General features: G+C 42.4%; 1 protein-coding gene across 1 annotated transcript in view; it reads right to left on the bottom strand.

The window, feature by feature from the left end:
• Nucleotides 1-14,263, bottom strand: part of LOC104999462 (probable maltase-glucoamylase-like protein) — an 89,796-nt gene that overhangs the window by 39,025 nt on the left and 36,508 nt on the right. The window contains exons 17-24 of the mRNA XM_010855032.1: nt 11,199-11,356; nt 10,969-11,053; nt 10,032-10,088; nt 9,492-9,616; nt 8,574-8,662; nt 6,969-7,018; nt 2,349-2,516; nt 725-880 (exon numbers count right to left, since the gene is read on the bottom strand). Of these exons, the coding sequence (XP_010853334.1) occupies nt 725-880; nt 2,349-2,516; nt 6,969-7,018; nt 8,574-8,662; nt 9,492-9,616; nt 10,032-10,088; nt 10,969-11,053; nt 11,199-11,356 (888 nt within the window). The remainder of the gene's footprint in view (nt 1-724; nt 881-2,348; nt 2,517-6,968; nt 7,019-8,573; nt 8,663-9,491; nt 9,617-10,031; nt 10,089-10,968; nt 11,054-11,198; nt 11,357-14,263) is intronic.

Raw genomic sequence — 14,263 nt, 5'->3', positions numbered from 1 at the left:
AAACATACACAGGGCCTTCCTTGGTAGTCCAGTGGCTAAGACTCCAAGCGCCCAATACAGAGGGCCTGGGTTTGATCCCTGGTCAGAGAAACTGATCCCACATGCCACAGCTAAAAGTCCCACGTGCCACGACTAAGACCCGGCACAACCAAATAAACAAATAAAAATAAAGAAAATAAACACACACACACACACACACAGGCCTCATCTAATGGTGAAGGGCTGGCATGAGACCTATCTGGAAACTAAGTCCTAAGGCAGGGCTCTGTTCCCCATGTCCTTACTGTCCCTTATTGTGATCTCGAGGAAATCAGTGATTTTCTCTGGCCTTCATTCTCTCTATTTCTCAAAGGGAGAGAAACAGCATTACCTTACCTTTCTGCTTGGACTCTCCAATAGATGGGGGGGGGAAATCACTTAAAATACTCAGTGCATTCCCACTGCATTACAGCCATGTTCAGAACAAAGTGGGATTTGAAATGCTGTGATTATAGGAAAGAGTCAGTGAGTTGATCCTTATTCAGATCTCTGAATGAAACACTGATCGCCTATCACATGTAACTGATAAAAACACCTCATCAGCTGCCATAGCATCATTTGCTTCCTGAAGATGATTACAGTTTAATCTATCAACATTTGGAAAGTGTTTCCTGGGTGACCAATTACCTGCGGGACACTTTTTACAGCTTCCTGCTCACTGAGGCAGTCTGCTCCTGGTCCTTACCTCCCAAAGGCACCCCCGCTCCCTGCAACTCTCCTCGGAGACAGCGGGCTGCTCAGGAAAGCAGTTGAACTTCTGCAGGTCACTGACTGGAAGATCCCACTGAATGGAGAATGCTTGTCCCAGTACCAGTCCCTCAAGGTCAGTGATGTTCACCACCTGAGGAAAGAGAAAGGGCCATGATGACACACGAGAGGAGGTGCAGCTGCCTGGATAATGTCATTCTCTGATGGTCATGTAGTTAGGACAGGGGAAACCAGCCCTTTGACCAACACCACTTTGATGTGGAAAATTCGTAATCCTCTTTTTTCTCCTCTGGGTCTTTCAACCTCTCTGTCAGGAAAATGAATCTGACTTCCTCCAGACCTTTCTGATCTCATGGAGCCAATGTGGGATATTGAATTGAAAGAGCTTCAGTCATGTTAAGGAACACATATCACAGGCAGGGCGGGCATTTCAGATTCATTGCCCCCTGAGTACGGTGCTCAGACATTTTACTAACAATGGCAGTAATAACCAGAGCTAAACTTTACTGAGTCTGTCAAGCACCATGATAACCACTTCATATGCATTATCTCTATGAGTCCTGTAAAACAATCCTATGCTATGAATAATAACATATTTGACTATATATATTATAGTCAGTACTATATATATAATATATATATTATATATACTATTATAATATACAAATAATAATATATTATATATACTATTATATATATTTAATATAATACAACTATCTCAGTTTTACAAATCAGAACACTGAAGTTCAGAGAGGTTTACTGTTTTCCTCAAGATCTCACAGCTAGGGCTCAGCAGAGCTAGGATTAGAACCCTGTTCTGCCTAATCCTAAAAAGCAAGCTGTTGTCCTTTTCTATATGTGTTGTCAAAGTAGAAGGGGGCAGGGAGTTCCCTGGTGGTCCAGTGGTTAGATTCTGCACTCCCAATGCAGGGGGCAAGGGTTTGATCCCCCATCAAGGAACTAAGATCATGCATGCTACACTGTGCGGCCAAAAGAAGTTTTAAAAAATAAAATTAAAAAAGGTCTGCCATAAGGAACAGTGAATTTCCCAGTGCTTGAAATATTAGCTAATGATTGGGACTTTTCTTTTTCAAAGATTATCGTGTAAGGGAAGCATTCCATAAGAACAAAAGCATAAGAACAAAAAGAATAAAAACTCCTTGTGTTTAAGTTATCATTTTCTGAAATGGTATAAAAATAGTTTAGAATAGGAAGGAAAAATAGCAACTGTCTCAAAGAAAGTCCTTAATGTGAATGAGAGAACACAGATGTCAATATTCTCCAGAATGAGGCCAATGCATTGAATCATATTTTCTCTATCACATCTGACATTAGCACAACTACTTTTAAATAGCCCAGAGAAGAACTGCCTTCTTCAAGGGTATCAACTCCTACCACCTGCCTCAGAATCCCAATGCAAGCAAAACTCCAGGGTCCATATCGAGCATGCACAGATTTCTCCTTCTACATTCTCCCCATGGTTCCCCAGCAAGCCAGTTGTCTCTGTGCCCACCCAAAGTCAACAGAGCAAGAACGAGCTGGCTATCAGAAGCTCAGGCGAGGGCTGTTGACGGGCACCGCAGCAAGGAACAATATCCCACCTTTGTTGATTCTGTGTAGACAACATTTGAAATGGAAGTGGTCACATCATTTAGGGAGACAGTAAAATTAGTAGGTTCCTTGTCCATTCCCAAGATCACGATATCTGTAAATGTGAGTTTGTCAGGGTCTGTATAATTAGCATGTATAATTGTTGCCTGTAGACGGTTCTGTGGGGAAAAGAAGTCAGTTTAGAGAGCAGGTATATCTCATTCTGATTGTGTCCAAATACCATTCCATATCTTTATGAGATCCCTTACCTCTGAGGTTCTAAATGGTGCCAGGTGGTCATCCCCAGGGAATTTTTCAAGTACCACTCGTAACAGTCTTTAAGTAATCTTTTAGTAATATTATGTATTTGTTTTAGTTTACTGGTTCTTTATTGATTCTATTGCTCAGAAAATATGTTGCTGACACCATGGAATTCTCAAACAGACAAGACGACACACGTACAAAAGGAGACCCATAGTCATGCAAAGATATACACCTTCATACACATACAAAATAATGCCCAAATAATTATTTTTTATTTTAATGATAATGATGATAGCTAAAATTTATGAATGTTCACTGTGTGCCAGACTTTGTGCTAAGCATTTTACATGTATCATCTCATTTAATTCTCACAGCAAACTATGAGGGTGAGGCTCGAATGATCCCCGCTCTTCAGATGAGGAGCCTAAAGCCAGGATCATGTAGAAAACCTATCCAGGGAACCACAGTTCAAAAGTGACAAAGTTGAGCTATGACAAAGAAGGTAGAACCGATGGCTGAAGAAAAAAAGGGACACTTTGATGTTTAAAAAAATTAAGCATCCCACAGATTCATGTCCAAATGATTTTTTACAAAAGCAATGTAATGGAGAAAGGACAGGCTTTTCAACAGATGATGCTGGTGCAATTGGACATCCACAGGCAAAACGCGAAATTCAACCTAAACCTCATGTCTCATATAAAAATTAACTGAAAATTGGCAGTTCCCTTGTGGTCTAGTGGTTAGGACTTGGCACTTTCACTGTCATGGCCTGGATTCAGTCCCTGATCAGGCAACTAAAGTCCTGCAAGACCTATAGTGTGGCCCAAAGTTTTCTTTTAAATTTAATCTAAAAAAATTACCTCAAAATAGGTAATAAACTTAAATATAAAGGGCAGAACTATAAAAATTTTAGGAAAAAATGGAAGTATTGAAGAACTATAAAGAGTTCTTATACTAGACACCAAAAACACGATCTACAAATGGAAAAAATGATAAATTAGACCTTTGAGAATTAAAAATTTTTCCTCTGAGAAAGACTGTTAAGAAGATGAAAAGAGCAGCCTACAGACTGAAAGAAAAAAAATTTTTTTTTGCAAACCATGTAGCCAAGAAGGGAACTCTCAAAGCTGAACAGAAAAATAAGTTAAACAAGCCAATTAGAAAATAGGGAAAAGAACTGAAACATTTTATCTTAGAGAGTATACAGCTGGCTAATGAAAAGATACAGGAAAAGATGGTCAACATCATTAAATTCCAGAGAAAAACAAATTGAAACCACAATGAGCTATCACTGCTGCTGCTGCTAAGTTGCTTCAGTCGTGTCCGACTCTGGGCAACCCCATAGACGGCAGCCCACCAGGCTCCCCCGTCCCTGGGATTCTCCAGGCAAGAACACTGGAGTGGGTTGCCATTTCCTTCTCCAATGCCTGAAAGTGAAAAGTGAAAGTGAAGTTGCTCAGTTGTGTCCAACTCTTAGCAACCGCATGGACTGCAGCCCACCAGGCTCCTCCGTACATGGGATTTTCCAGGCAAGAGTGCTGGAGTGGGGTGCCATTGCCTCCTCCAGAGTTATCACTACACCTTTATCAAAATGGCTAATTTTTTTTTTTTTTAATGTGACAACATCAAATGCTGGTTACAATGCAGAGGAACTGGGTGACATACATCGGTGGTGGAAATGTAAAATAGTATAGCCATTCTGAAAAAGAATTCGGCAGTTTATTATAAAACTAAACATATACTTACATAATACCCAGCAACTGCACTCTTGAGCATTTATCCCAGACAATTGAAAACTTGTGTTCACATAAAAATCTGTTCCTAGCAGCTTTATCTGTAATAACCCATGCCTGGAAATACTCCCAGATGCCCTTACTTAAGGGCATAGTTAAACATATCTTGGAATGCTGCTCAGCAATAAAAACAAACTGACCTTTGACATGGAAAAGCTTGGATGAATTCTGAGGAAATTATGTTGAATTTTAAAAGCCAGTCCCCAAGGCTGAATGCTGTATGATTACATTTACATAATATTTTTGAAAGGACAAAATTATAGAAATAGAGAGCAAATTAGTGGTTTCCAAGAACTAAGGATGAGGTTGAGGCTTGGGGCAAGTGGAGTCAAGTAGATTGGACAACAGGAGGGATCCTCCTGGCCATGGAAATATTCTGCATCTTGATAGTGAGAGGGTAACATGCATGAAGGCTAGGGGTCTCCAAAGGGAGGAAATAGGCTGCAAGTGTCGGATGTTTTTTTGTCTCTCTATATATACAAAATTAAAAGGAGGTGTCTCTTAAAATTCTGTGTTGCCATGACAACACCTGGTTCCACCTGAAGTTGACTTTTCTCAAACCTTGAGGTAACCAATGAGTTTTTTCTTATGGAAATGTTTTTCTTAAGCTATGTTAATGAACTATGTATGTACCCTAGACTCTGTCTTTCTTCAAGTTGGTTCTGCCTAAGACTCAGAACCGACTTGACAAACCAGTGTGTTTTACTCATGCAAATGTTGTCTTTAGTTATGTTAATGAGACTATGTATTTGCTTGAAAACCTGACTTTCTTCAAGATTCATGTCAATCATTTTATGGCCTGGGATGACTCACCTGTGCCAATGTTTTATCTCAAAATACATGTTGTGGGTGAGGGGCCTGGTGCCACTCTCTTGAGTTTTGAGACATTTCCTTTCTCTAATTAGCAGACTGCTAGTAGCTGGCACCCCACTCCAGTACTCTTGCCTGGAAAATCCCATGGACGGAGGAGCCTGGAGGGCTCAGTCCATGGGGTCGCTAAGAGTTGGACACAACTCAGCGACTTCCCTTTCACTTTTCATTTTCATGCATTGGAGAAGGAAATGGCAACCCACTCCAGTGTTCTTGCCTGGAGAATCCCAGGGACGGGGGAGTCTGGTGGGCTGCCGTCTATAGGGTCGCACAGAGTCGGACACGACTGAAGCAACTTAGCAGCAGCAGCAGTAGCTATATAACTCCCTGCTAAAGACTATCGGGAGGGCACTCTTTCTGCCCCCTTCTGATATCTATGTCAGAAGCTTTCTCTATCTCTTTCATACTTTTATAAAACTTGAATACACAAAAGCTCTAAGTGATCAAGCCTCGAATTGGCCCCAGATTGAATTCCTTTCCTCTGGAGGCCAAGAATCCTAGCATCTTTCACAGCTCAGCAACAATCTTGCAATAGTATAGACGTCAATATTCTTGTTGTAAAATTGTACTATAGTCTTATAAGATGTTCCAATTAGGGGAAACTTGGTAAAGAGTACAAGGGAACTCTGTATTATTTCTTATAAAATGGGGCTCTATAATTATGTCAACATAAAAAGTATCATTTAAAAAGCAATATGGGACTTCCCAGACTTCCCTGGTGGCTCAGATGGTAAAGAATCCACCTGCAATGCAGGAGACCTGGGTTCGATCCCTGAGTTGGGAAGATCCCCTGGTGGAGGGCATGGCAACCCACTCCAGTATTCTCACCTGGAGAATCTCCATGGAGAGAGGAGTCTGGTGGGCTAGAGTCCATGGGGTCACAAAGAGTCAGACAGGACTGAGTAACTCAGCACGTGGGACTTCCCTGGTGGTCCAGTTATTAAGAATCTGTTTTGCAATGCAAGGGATGTGGGCTTGATTCCTGGTCAGGGAACTAAGATCCCACATGCCATGGAGCAACTAAGCCCATGCGTGGCAACTAGGGCCATATGCAGCCAAATAAATAAACATTTAAAAAATAAAAGGCAATATGAATTTAAAAGAAAGAACAAATAAGGGAGCGAGAGTCCCACACAAGAAAGTTCTGCCCATGCACAAACAGACATCTAAGAAAACCAATTCAGGGTTCTCCCATCCCCTTCCAGCCTTACTGCCATTCTTCCTCTTGGTCCCCTTGGGAAGCAGACACCAGGCAAGTAATGCACTGCATCTCCCAATCTCTCAAATCCACCACTTAATACCTGTGCCCAAGGCCAAGCTTTAGGGGCTAGAAAGGAAGTTCCTTGATGGAACAACTTCAAAAAGGCTCTACATACCTCATCACCCCCCATCTACACCCCCACCCACTTGTACTCTCTCAAATAAGGAAACATCTTGGAAGCCCAGACTCATCATATAAAACTCAAAAACAGTGATTTTTTTTTCCCCAGAAAAACAGACAATTTCTTCACCAAACTCATGCTGATTTTCTATTGGTTAATGTTTCCAACACAGATTAAAATTTTTCATGTTAATGCTAATCCTTTCTGGGCTGTGGCAATGAGGCACTGCCCACAAAAGCAAGCAACTCCAGAAAACCCAAAACTCAAAAAAGCAGTCACAAAAAAGAGCATGCACTGTGGGTTCCCCCAAAACAGTACTTACAGAGGTGATGGAAAAGTTATACAGAATATAATTATTTCCAGTTACAGCATCTGAAAGAGAAAGATGGAGGAGGGACAGTTACTACAGGAAGCAGAACAGATGGCTATCCTCTTCTCTCCACTGGGAACACCTCTGCCAACTAGCTCTGCTCACTCAAGTTCTACCTGGTTTTTTGCAGACTCCACAGAGGTCTCCTGGACCACTCCAACCGCCAGTAACTACTCCCTCCTCTGAACTCCATGGCATAGGTGGAACCATTTTGTCGGGTTTAAAGCATTTGGGGGGCTTCTCTGGTGGCTCAGTGGTAAAGAATCTGCTTGCCAGTGCAGGAGATCCGGGTTCAATCCTTGGTCCCAGAAGACCCCACATGCCATGGGGCAACTAAGCCCATGCACCACAACTGCTAAGCCTGTGCTCTAGAGCCTGGGAGCCACAACTACTGAAGCCCACGTGCCCTAGAGCCTGTGCTCCCCCGCCATGAGAAGCCCATGCACCGCAACTAGAGAGTAACCCTCGTTTGTCACAAGAGAAAAAGCCCACACAGCAATGATGACCCAGCACAGCCAAAAATAAACAGTACAATAAATAAGCAAATAATTAAAAAAAAAAAAACAAAAAACATTTGACTTGTATCTGTAGTTATCTACATGCCCTCCCTCTCTCTGGACCAGGACTTCCTCAAGGGCAATGGCTATGTCTTGTGTGCTAAGTCATTTCAGTCGTGTCTGACTCTATGACCCCATGGATTGTAGCCCACCAGGCGCCTCTGTCCATAGGGATACTCTGGGTAAGAATATTAGAGTGGGTTGCCATGCCCTCCTCCAGGGGATCTTCTCGACCCAGGGATTGCACCTGCATCACCTATATCTCCTGGATTTGCAGGTGGGATCTTTACCCACTGAGTCACCTGGAAAGTTTAGGCCCTGCACACAGTGCAATAATAAATAGCCAAGAACTATTAATAAATGCTAATTCTATGTAGGGCATATTTTTATATAATGAGACCCAAAGCTTATGTGAGATACTCATATGTGAAAAAACACCACACAAATTAGATACTTGCCTCTCAATAGCAACCAAGGCAATATTTTACAATCTATTAATAAATTGTAGCTTCCTAGGTGGTGCTAGTGGTAAAAAATCTGCCTGCCAGTGCAGGAGACACCAGAGCCGCAGGTTTGATCCCTGGGTCAGGAAGATCCCCTGGAGTAGGAAATGGCAACCTGTGCCAGTATTCTTGCCTGGGAAATTCTATGGACAGGGGAGCCTGGCAGGCTACAGGCCATGGGGTCACAAAGAGTCAGATGCAACTGAGCACATATACACATTAATGTAATGTATAATTTTGACATTAATAATGACATCCAGAGAAAGGAAGAAACTAAATCCAATCATATCTTTTGTTTTGGTAGAGTCAATAACACACAAGTCGCTCATTTGAAGTCTATTTTAATGTATGTGCTTGGCTAGTGGAACTTTAAGAATGCATTGATTCTAAGCTACAGAAATGAGCATCAGTGATAACAAAGCTCGCGCCATACTGGGCAGTCTGCCGAGATGAACTGCCACGGAGAAGCGCAGTGATGGTACCATAAGGAAGTCTACCTTTAGAGACACCATCATCCCAGTACAGCTCTCCCTTTGCTTCTCGCTTAGAGTCCAAGGCAATGATGAGTCCCAGAGAGTTCTTCCGGCTGTAAAGGAGCAATTCTCAGTTTCAGAGAATGAAGAAAAGATAGAATGGTCTTAAGCCAGCCCCCTTCGTGCCCCAGGGACAGACCATTTTGGAGTCAATCTCAGATATTAAGTAAATACTGATGCTGTCTGAAAACACGAAAGCAGGGTGTGGGTAGACAGCAGAGGCGAGTAGTGAATGAGCTTAAGAAGAACAGTAGATGGAGGCAGTTCCTGCTGAGAACCGCACTTGTGATAATACTAACAATTAGTACTTACTGGATGCTCTCCACATGGCAGGCAATCTTCTAAGCATCCTATATGCCTTAAACCATATTTATTATTTCATCTGAGCCTCTTAATAACTCTAAGAAGTTGAAGTACCATCATCTCCAGTTTACTAATGATGAGCAGAGATACACAAAGTAAGTTGCCCGTGGTAACACTTCTTGTATGTAGCAGAGCTGAGGCTCGAACCCAAATTTTCTGGCTCTTGACCTTAAACCTATGTTGACTTTCATATGGTATCTCTTACCTTCCATTAACTTGCATTGTCTCATGCCTAAGGAAATCTACTTGAGGATACTTTCTGACCTGGGGAATCCTCATGAGTGATTATTTTGACCATCCTTGCAATTTGATGCAATTTACAAGTGAAAGACAATGGGAACGTAAAGGAACTGAGGCTACAGCTATCCCCTGCTAAATGAAGATGCCAATTTTGGGCTGACCTTGAGAGGAAGTGAGAAAGATGAGTTACTGAAGCTATTTTCCCTTAGTTGATCCACTTTTAATTCCAATTTCTCTTTCCCATAACACTCTGCACCCTCAGAAGAGTGAGGAGCTTACCTGGTCTCTGTGGTCGTGTTTGGCTGCTGGATGGGAAAGATGTAGCCCCCTCGGAGATGAAGTCCTATCCTATCACCTGGCAGCAGCATCTCCACAAATTGTTTCCTCCATTCTATGGCTACTTGCTAGCCAACAAAAGGGGAAAAGACCAGAAAATACGTTGTTTGGGCTACAAGTGACATTGGAATTATCTAGTTCCGTTGCTTCATTTTAAGCCCCGCCACCACACCTCCCAAAGTGAAGTGACTTCCCCAAAGCACATAGGAAATCCTATTTCCTTATATTACACCATGCTGTGTGTGATTTCCCACTGGGGTTTAATTCTATAGATCATCACAACCTTAGGCCCACTACTAGTCCACATAGCTGCAGAATAGCCAGTCAAATCGACTGAAAATTTCCATAAACCTACTCTAGTTATTCAAATTATTTCATTGTACCCCAGGAAAGGCCTTCTTCCCAGGAACATACCCGTAAGCAACAAAATGTAAAACCTTGTTTTATTAGCCTACCCCAAGCACCCAGGACTCACTCACTCACCGTTTCATAGTCGTACCAGATGGCGTCAGGTATGTATGCTCTTGCATAGTTCAAACCCTGGGGAAACATAACAGTGAGCAACACTGGCACAACCCTTTACAGTTTACACAACACCCTCACCCATGGTGGCACGTCCTCATCGCAACACTCCTGAGAGAAAGCTGCCTCAGAAAAACTGGGCAGATTAACCAAAACAGAGCTGTTCCTAGAAGTGAAGATTGTTTTGCTTGGAGACTGCTGAGAAAAGCAGAGAAAGTGTATTCCCTGAGTCCCTTGTGTAATCTGATAGGAGGAGAATGAAGCAGCTAGGCCCTCCGAAGAGCTTTGCAGGAGGACTACTTGTGAGCCAGCAGGACCTACCATGAGATGCTGGGGCTAAAATGTCAGCTCCAAGGGCCTTTGACTTGAGTCCATGAGCCATCTCTCATGTTTATAAACAGATCAGCATAATCCTGACCCCTCTCCTATTCTTCCCTACTCACCCCTGCCCTTGATTCTACTTGGTCCTTCCTACAGGGACTCTAGAATAACACTGTCCCCGTACCCAGCACCCCTCTCTCCCTCCACACTCCTCTCCCCACCTCTTCTCCTCCCCCACCCTGACTTTAAGAAACACACCCCCTGTGGTGAACAGGAAGCACAGACAGATGATCGGCCTGAACTCTCAGATATTCAAAGCCCCCATCAGTACCAAGGCCACATGCTTAAGGAAACAAGCTTTAAGGTAATTTTGCAAAATGGAGATTGTTTGGCTTGGCAAATTGAGGGTGAGATCAATAATTACTATTTTTCTAATTTCCAAATTTTCGTGCTCTCTCCCTCCTATTTGTAGTCGGATTTATCTTTAAACACAGACACTCGGGCCCCAGCTTATTCAGCTGTAAATCCACGAGAACAAGTGGGAGAGTCCACCCCATTGTTCAGATTATAAACACACTTCATATAAAACAGGCGTGATGAGGAGTCCAGGCCCCCAGAGGAACTGCTCGTGCACCTCCCAGGTGGCTGGGTCCTGGTAGAACCTGGAAAACAGAGAAGGCAGGTAAAGCCTGAATACAAAGCAGCCGCACATGGTGGGGCAGCAGGGTCCTAGCTGACCTTGCTGCTACTAGCAAGGCCAGTGACGCTATGATCCGAAGGGGAGTCTTTGCAGGTCAGGGGGCTTACTCGTGGACGAGGGGCCTTGCTACGGTCTCCCCCAGGGTATGAGCTCGGTAGAAAAGGGTGTAGAGATAGGGCAGCAGGGTGTAGCGGATGTTCAGATAGTATCTGGAGGATTCCAACAGCATAGCGTTGTTTTCACTGAAGGCAGCAGGATCCTGGTCCTAGAAGGAAATGTAAGCAATTACTAAATATTTCCGTCAAATCTCTGAAGCGCTCTTGGGATAAGAAGCTTTCTCAAGTGAAAGTAGTCATGTTTCCCAATTCAGAGGATGTCAAAGCATTTCTAGAACTGCAAGGATCTTGGTTCTCCTTCTTCATTTTATAGATGGAAAAATAGAATCAACGATTACATGACTTCCCCAATGTCAAATTGTAAGCGAGTGGCAGAGTTTAAATTTGATAGATCTGCCAATCTATGACGCATCTGCAGCCTCAGGGTAATCGAGAGGTCCTCAAAGTGGCCATGGAGATAAAGGGGCTATAGTGGGCCCTGCTCCCCTAGAGCTGTTGCTCTAATGTATGTTATTTATTAAGGTTTCTGATAATACTTCATTTGGCATATAATGCAATAAAGTTGTGAAAAGTGAAAGTGTAGTTGCTCAGTCATGACTGACTCTTTGTGACCCCATGGACTATAGCCTGCCAGGCTGATCAGTCCATGGAGTTTTCCAGGCAAGAATACTGGAGTGGATTGCCATTCTCTTTTCCAGAAGATCTTCCCAACCCAGGGATTGAACCCAAGTCCCCCACATTGCAGGTAGATTCTTTCCCATCTGAGCCACTCCTACTAAAATACTATTTGAAACCAATGGCCTTAAGCCACACTGCCTACCACCATGATGTGCAATCCTTCTCTCCCCTTCCTTACAGTTTTAGAAATTTGCAATTTTAAACTTTATGCCTGGTTTTGTCTGTAATGTTTTCACCATCAAAATATGTTTTATTTTCTCTATTCCAAAGACAGTGACCTCTGTTTGTTCTTCAATATACAATGTGTTAAAAAAAAAATCATGAGTACAGCTTTTAGTAGATATTGTTGTCTTTTAGTCACTAAATCATATCCAGCTCTTCATGATCCCATGGACTGAAGCCTGCCAGGCTCCTGTCCATGGGATTTCTCAGGCAAGAGCAATGGAGTAGGTTGCCATTTCCTTCTCCAGGGATCTTCCAGACCCAGGGATCGAATCCATGTCTCCTGCTGAGCAGGCGAGCTCATTGAGCCACCTGGGAAGCCCCTAGTAGATTTTATCCAAGAACAGACCAAAAAAAAAAACCAAAAACAAAAAACCCTTTAGATGAAAAATCTAATTTGCTTCCCAGAAACAGAAATTTTCCATTAATGATGAGCAGTCGTTATATTCATTCTCACTATAACTAGAAAGATGTGAAAGATATGAGTGCCATATTTAGATCAGTCATCTTGCTTTAGAGAAAATTGTTTAAATTTTTTCTTTTGTCCCTAAGATGCCCATTTCACTCCTTCCGCATAGAACTATTCCGTGAGACCTCTGTGTGGTTGCCCCAGTGTGTGACTCATGAAAATCCTAAGGCCAAACACCAAAGAAAACAACACTCCATAGCCTCTATCAGTTTGGTCTCCAACAGAGAAAGTCCAGAGCTGCACCATCCACTATGGTGGCTACATGGTACATGGGGCTACTCCACACTTGTGATGTGGTTAGTAAGACTGAGGAATAGAACTTTTCATTTTATTTTATTTTAACCCATGTAAATATAAACCTAAAAATGGAATCAACATAAAATATTTTTTCCATTAAACATTATTATTTTGGTAGGATTACGCTTAACTCCAACTACTGAAAAGTTAGCAACCTAATTGAATGCACTGTCAAATGTAAAATGCACACTTAAATTTGAAGACTTAGTAGAAAAAAAAGAATATAAAATAGCTCATTAATATTATGTGTCAAATCCAGATTGAAATTATAATGTTAGGGATATATTGAATTATATAAAATATATTAAGAATAATTGACCCTATTTCTTCTCATTTAAAAAAAATTTACACTTAAAGGTAGCTGTATGGCTCTCATTATTATTCTATGGAACAGCACTAGTTGAGAGGAAAGGAAAAAGGCTCTGGAACCCATAAACCTAAGAGCTCTGAGTGCACTTGTCTGTATTAAGTGCTTCCAGGCCATCTCTTCAGAAAGTGAGCCCACCCTACCTGCTCCCAGCCCCTTACTTAGAAGTCCAGAAATAGTCTATCTCTCTATGGATCACCAATAGCTAGGAAAGGCCAGGGATAAAATACTTGGCTGTGAGTCTTTCCCAGGTTAGAGACATGTCATTGGATAAAATAGAGAATGGAAACTAAAGTGACCATCAATACGTTACTCTAATTAGTCTATTAAGAGCTAACCCACTCAAATGAAAACTGCGGATGAGGTCGTTAAAAGAAAGAGCATCCCACAGTACTCATCCTTAGCATCACCAAAGACATCTCCTTAAGGGGCACTTGGAGTAACGTCCATCGACAGAGCAGTGGATAAAGATGTGGTGCATATACACAGTAGAATATTACTCAGCCATGAAACAGAGCAAAATGAAATAATGCCATTTGGAGCAATATGGATGGACCTAGGGATTGTCACAGGGAATGAAGTGCATCAGAAAGAGAAAGACAAATATATGATACTGCTTATATGTAGATTCTAAGCAAATGGTACCAGAGAATGTATTTACAAAACAGAAATAGAGTCACAGATGTAGAAAACAAACTTATGATTATGAGAGGGGAAGGGGTGGGGACAGGGATAAGCTGGGAGATTGGAACTGACATATACACATCACTGTATATAAAATAGACAACTAGTAAGGACCTCCTGTGGAGAAGGCAATGGCATCCCACTCCAGAACTCCTGCCTGGAAAATCCCATGGACGGAGGAGCCTGGTAGCCTGCAGTCCATGGGGTCGCTGAGGGTCAGACTCGACTGAGCGACTTCACTTTCACTTTTCACTTTCATGCATTGGAGAAGGAAAAGGCAACCCACTCCAGTACTCTTGCCTGGAGAATCCCAGGGACGGGGAAGCCTGGTGGGCTGCC

The sequence above is a fragment of the Bison bison genome, unplaced genomic scaffold (assembly GCF_000754665.1).
Source record: "Bison bison bison isolate TAMUID 2011002044 unplaced genomic scaffold, Bison_UMD1.0 scf7180017864352, whole genome shotgun sequence".
In the NCBI taxonomy this organism is placed as follows: domain Eukaryota; kingdom Metazoa; phylum Chordata; class Mammalia; order Artiodactyla; family Bovidae; genus Bison; species Bison bison.
This window is presented reverse-complemented; position numbering and strand designations above follow the sequence as displayed.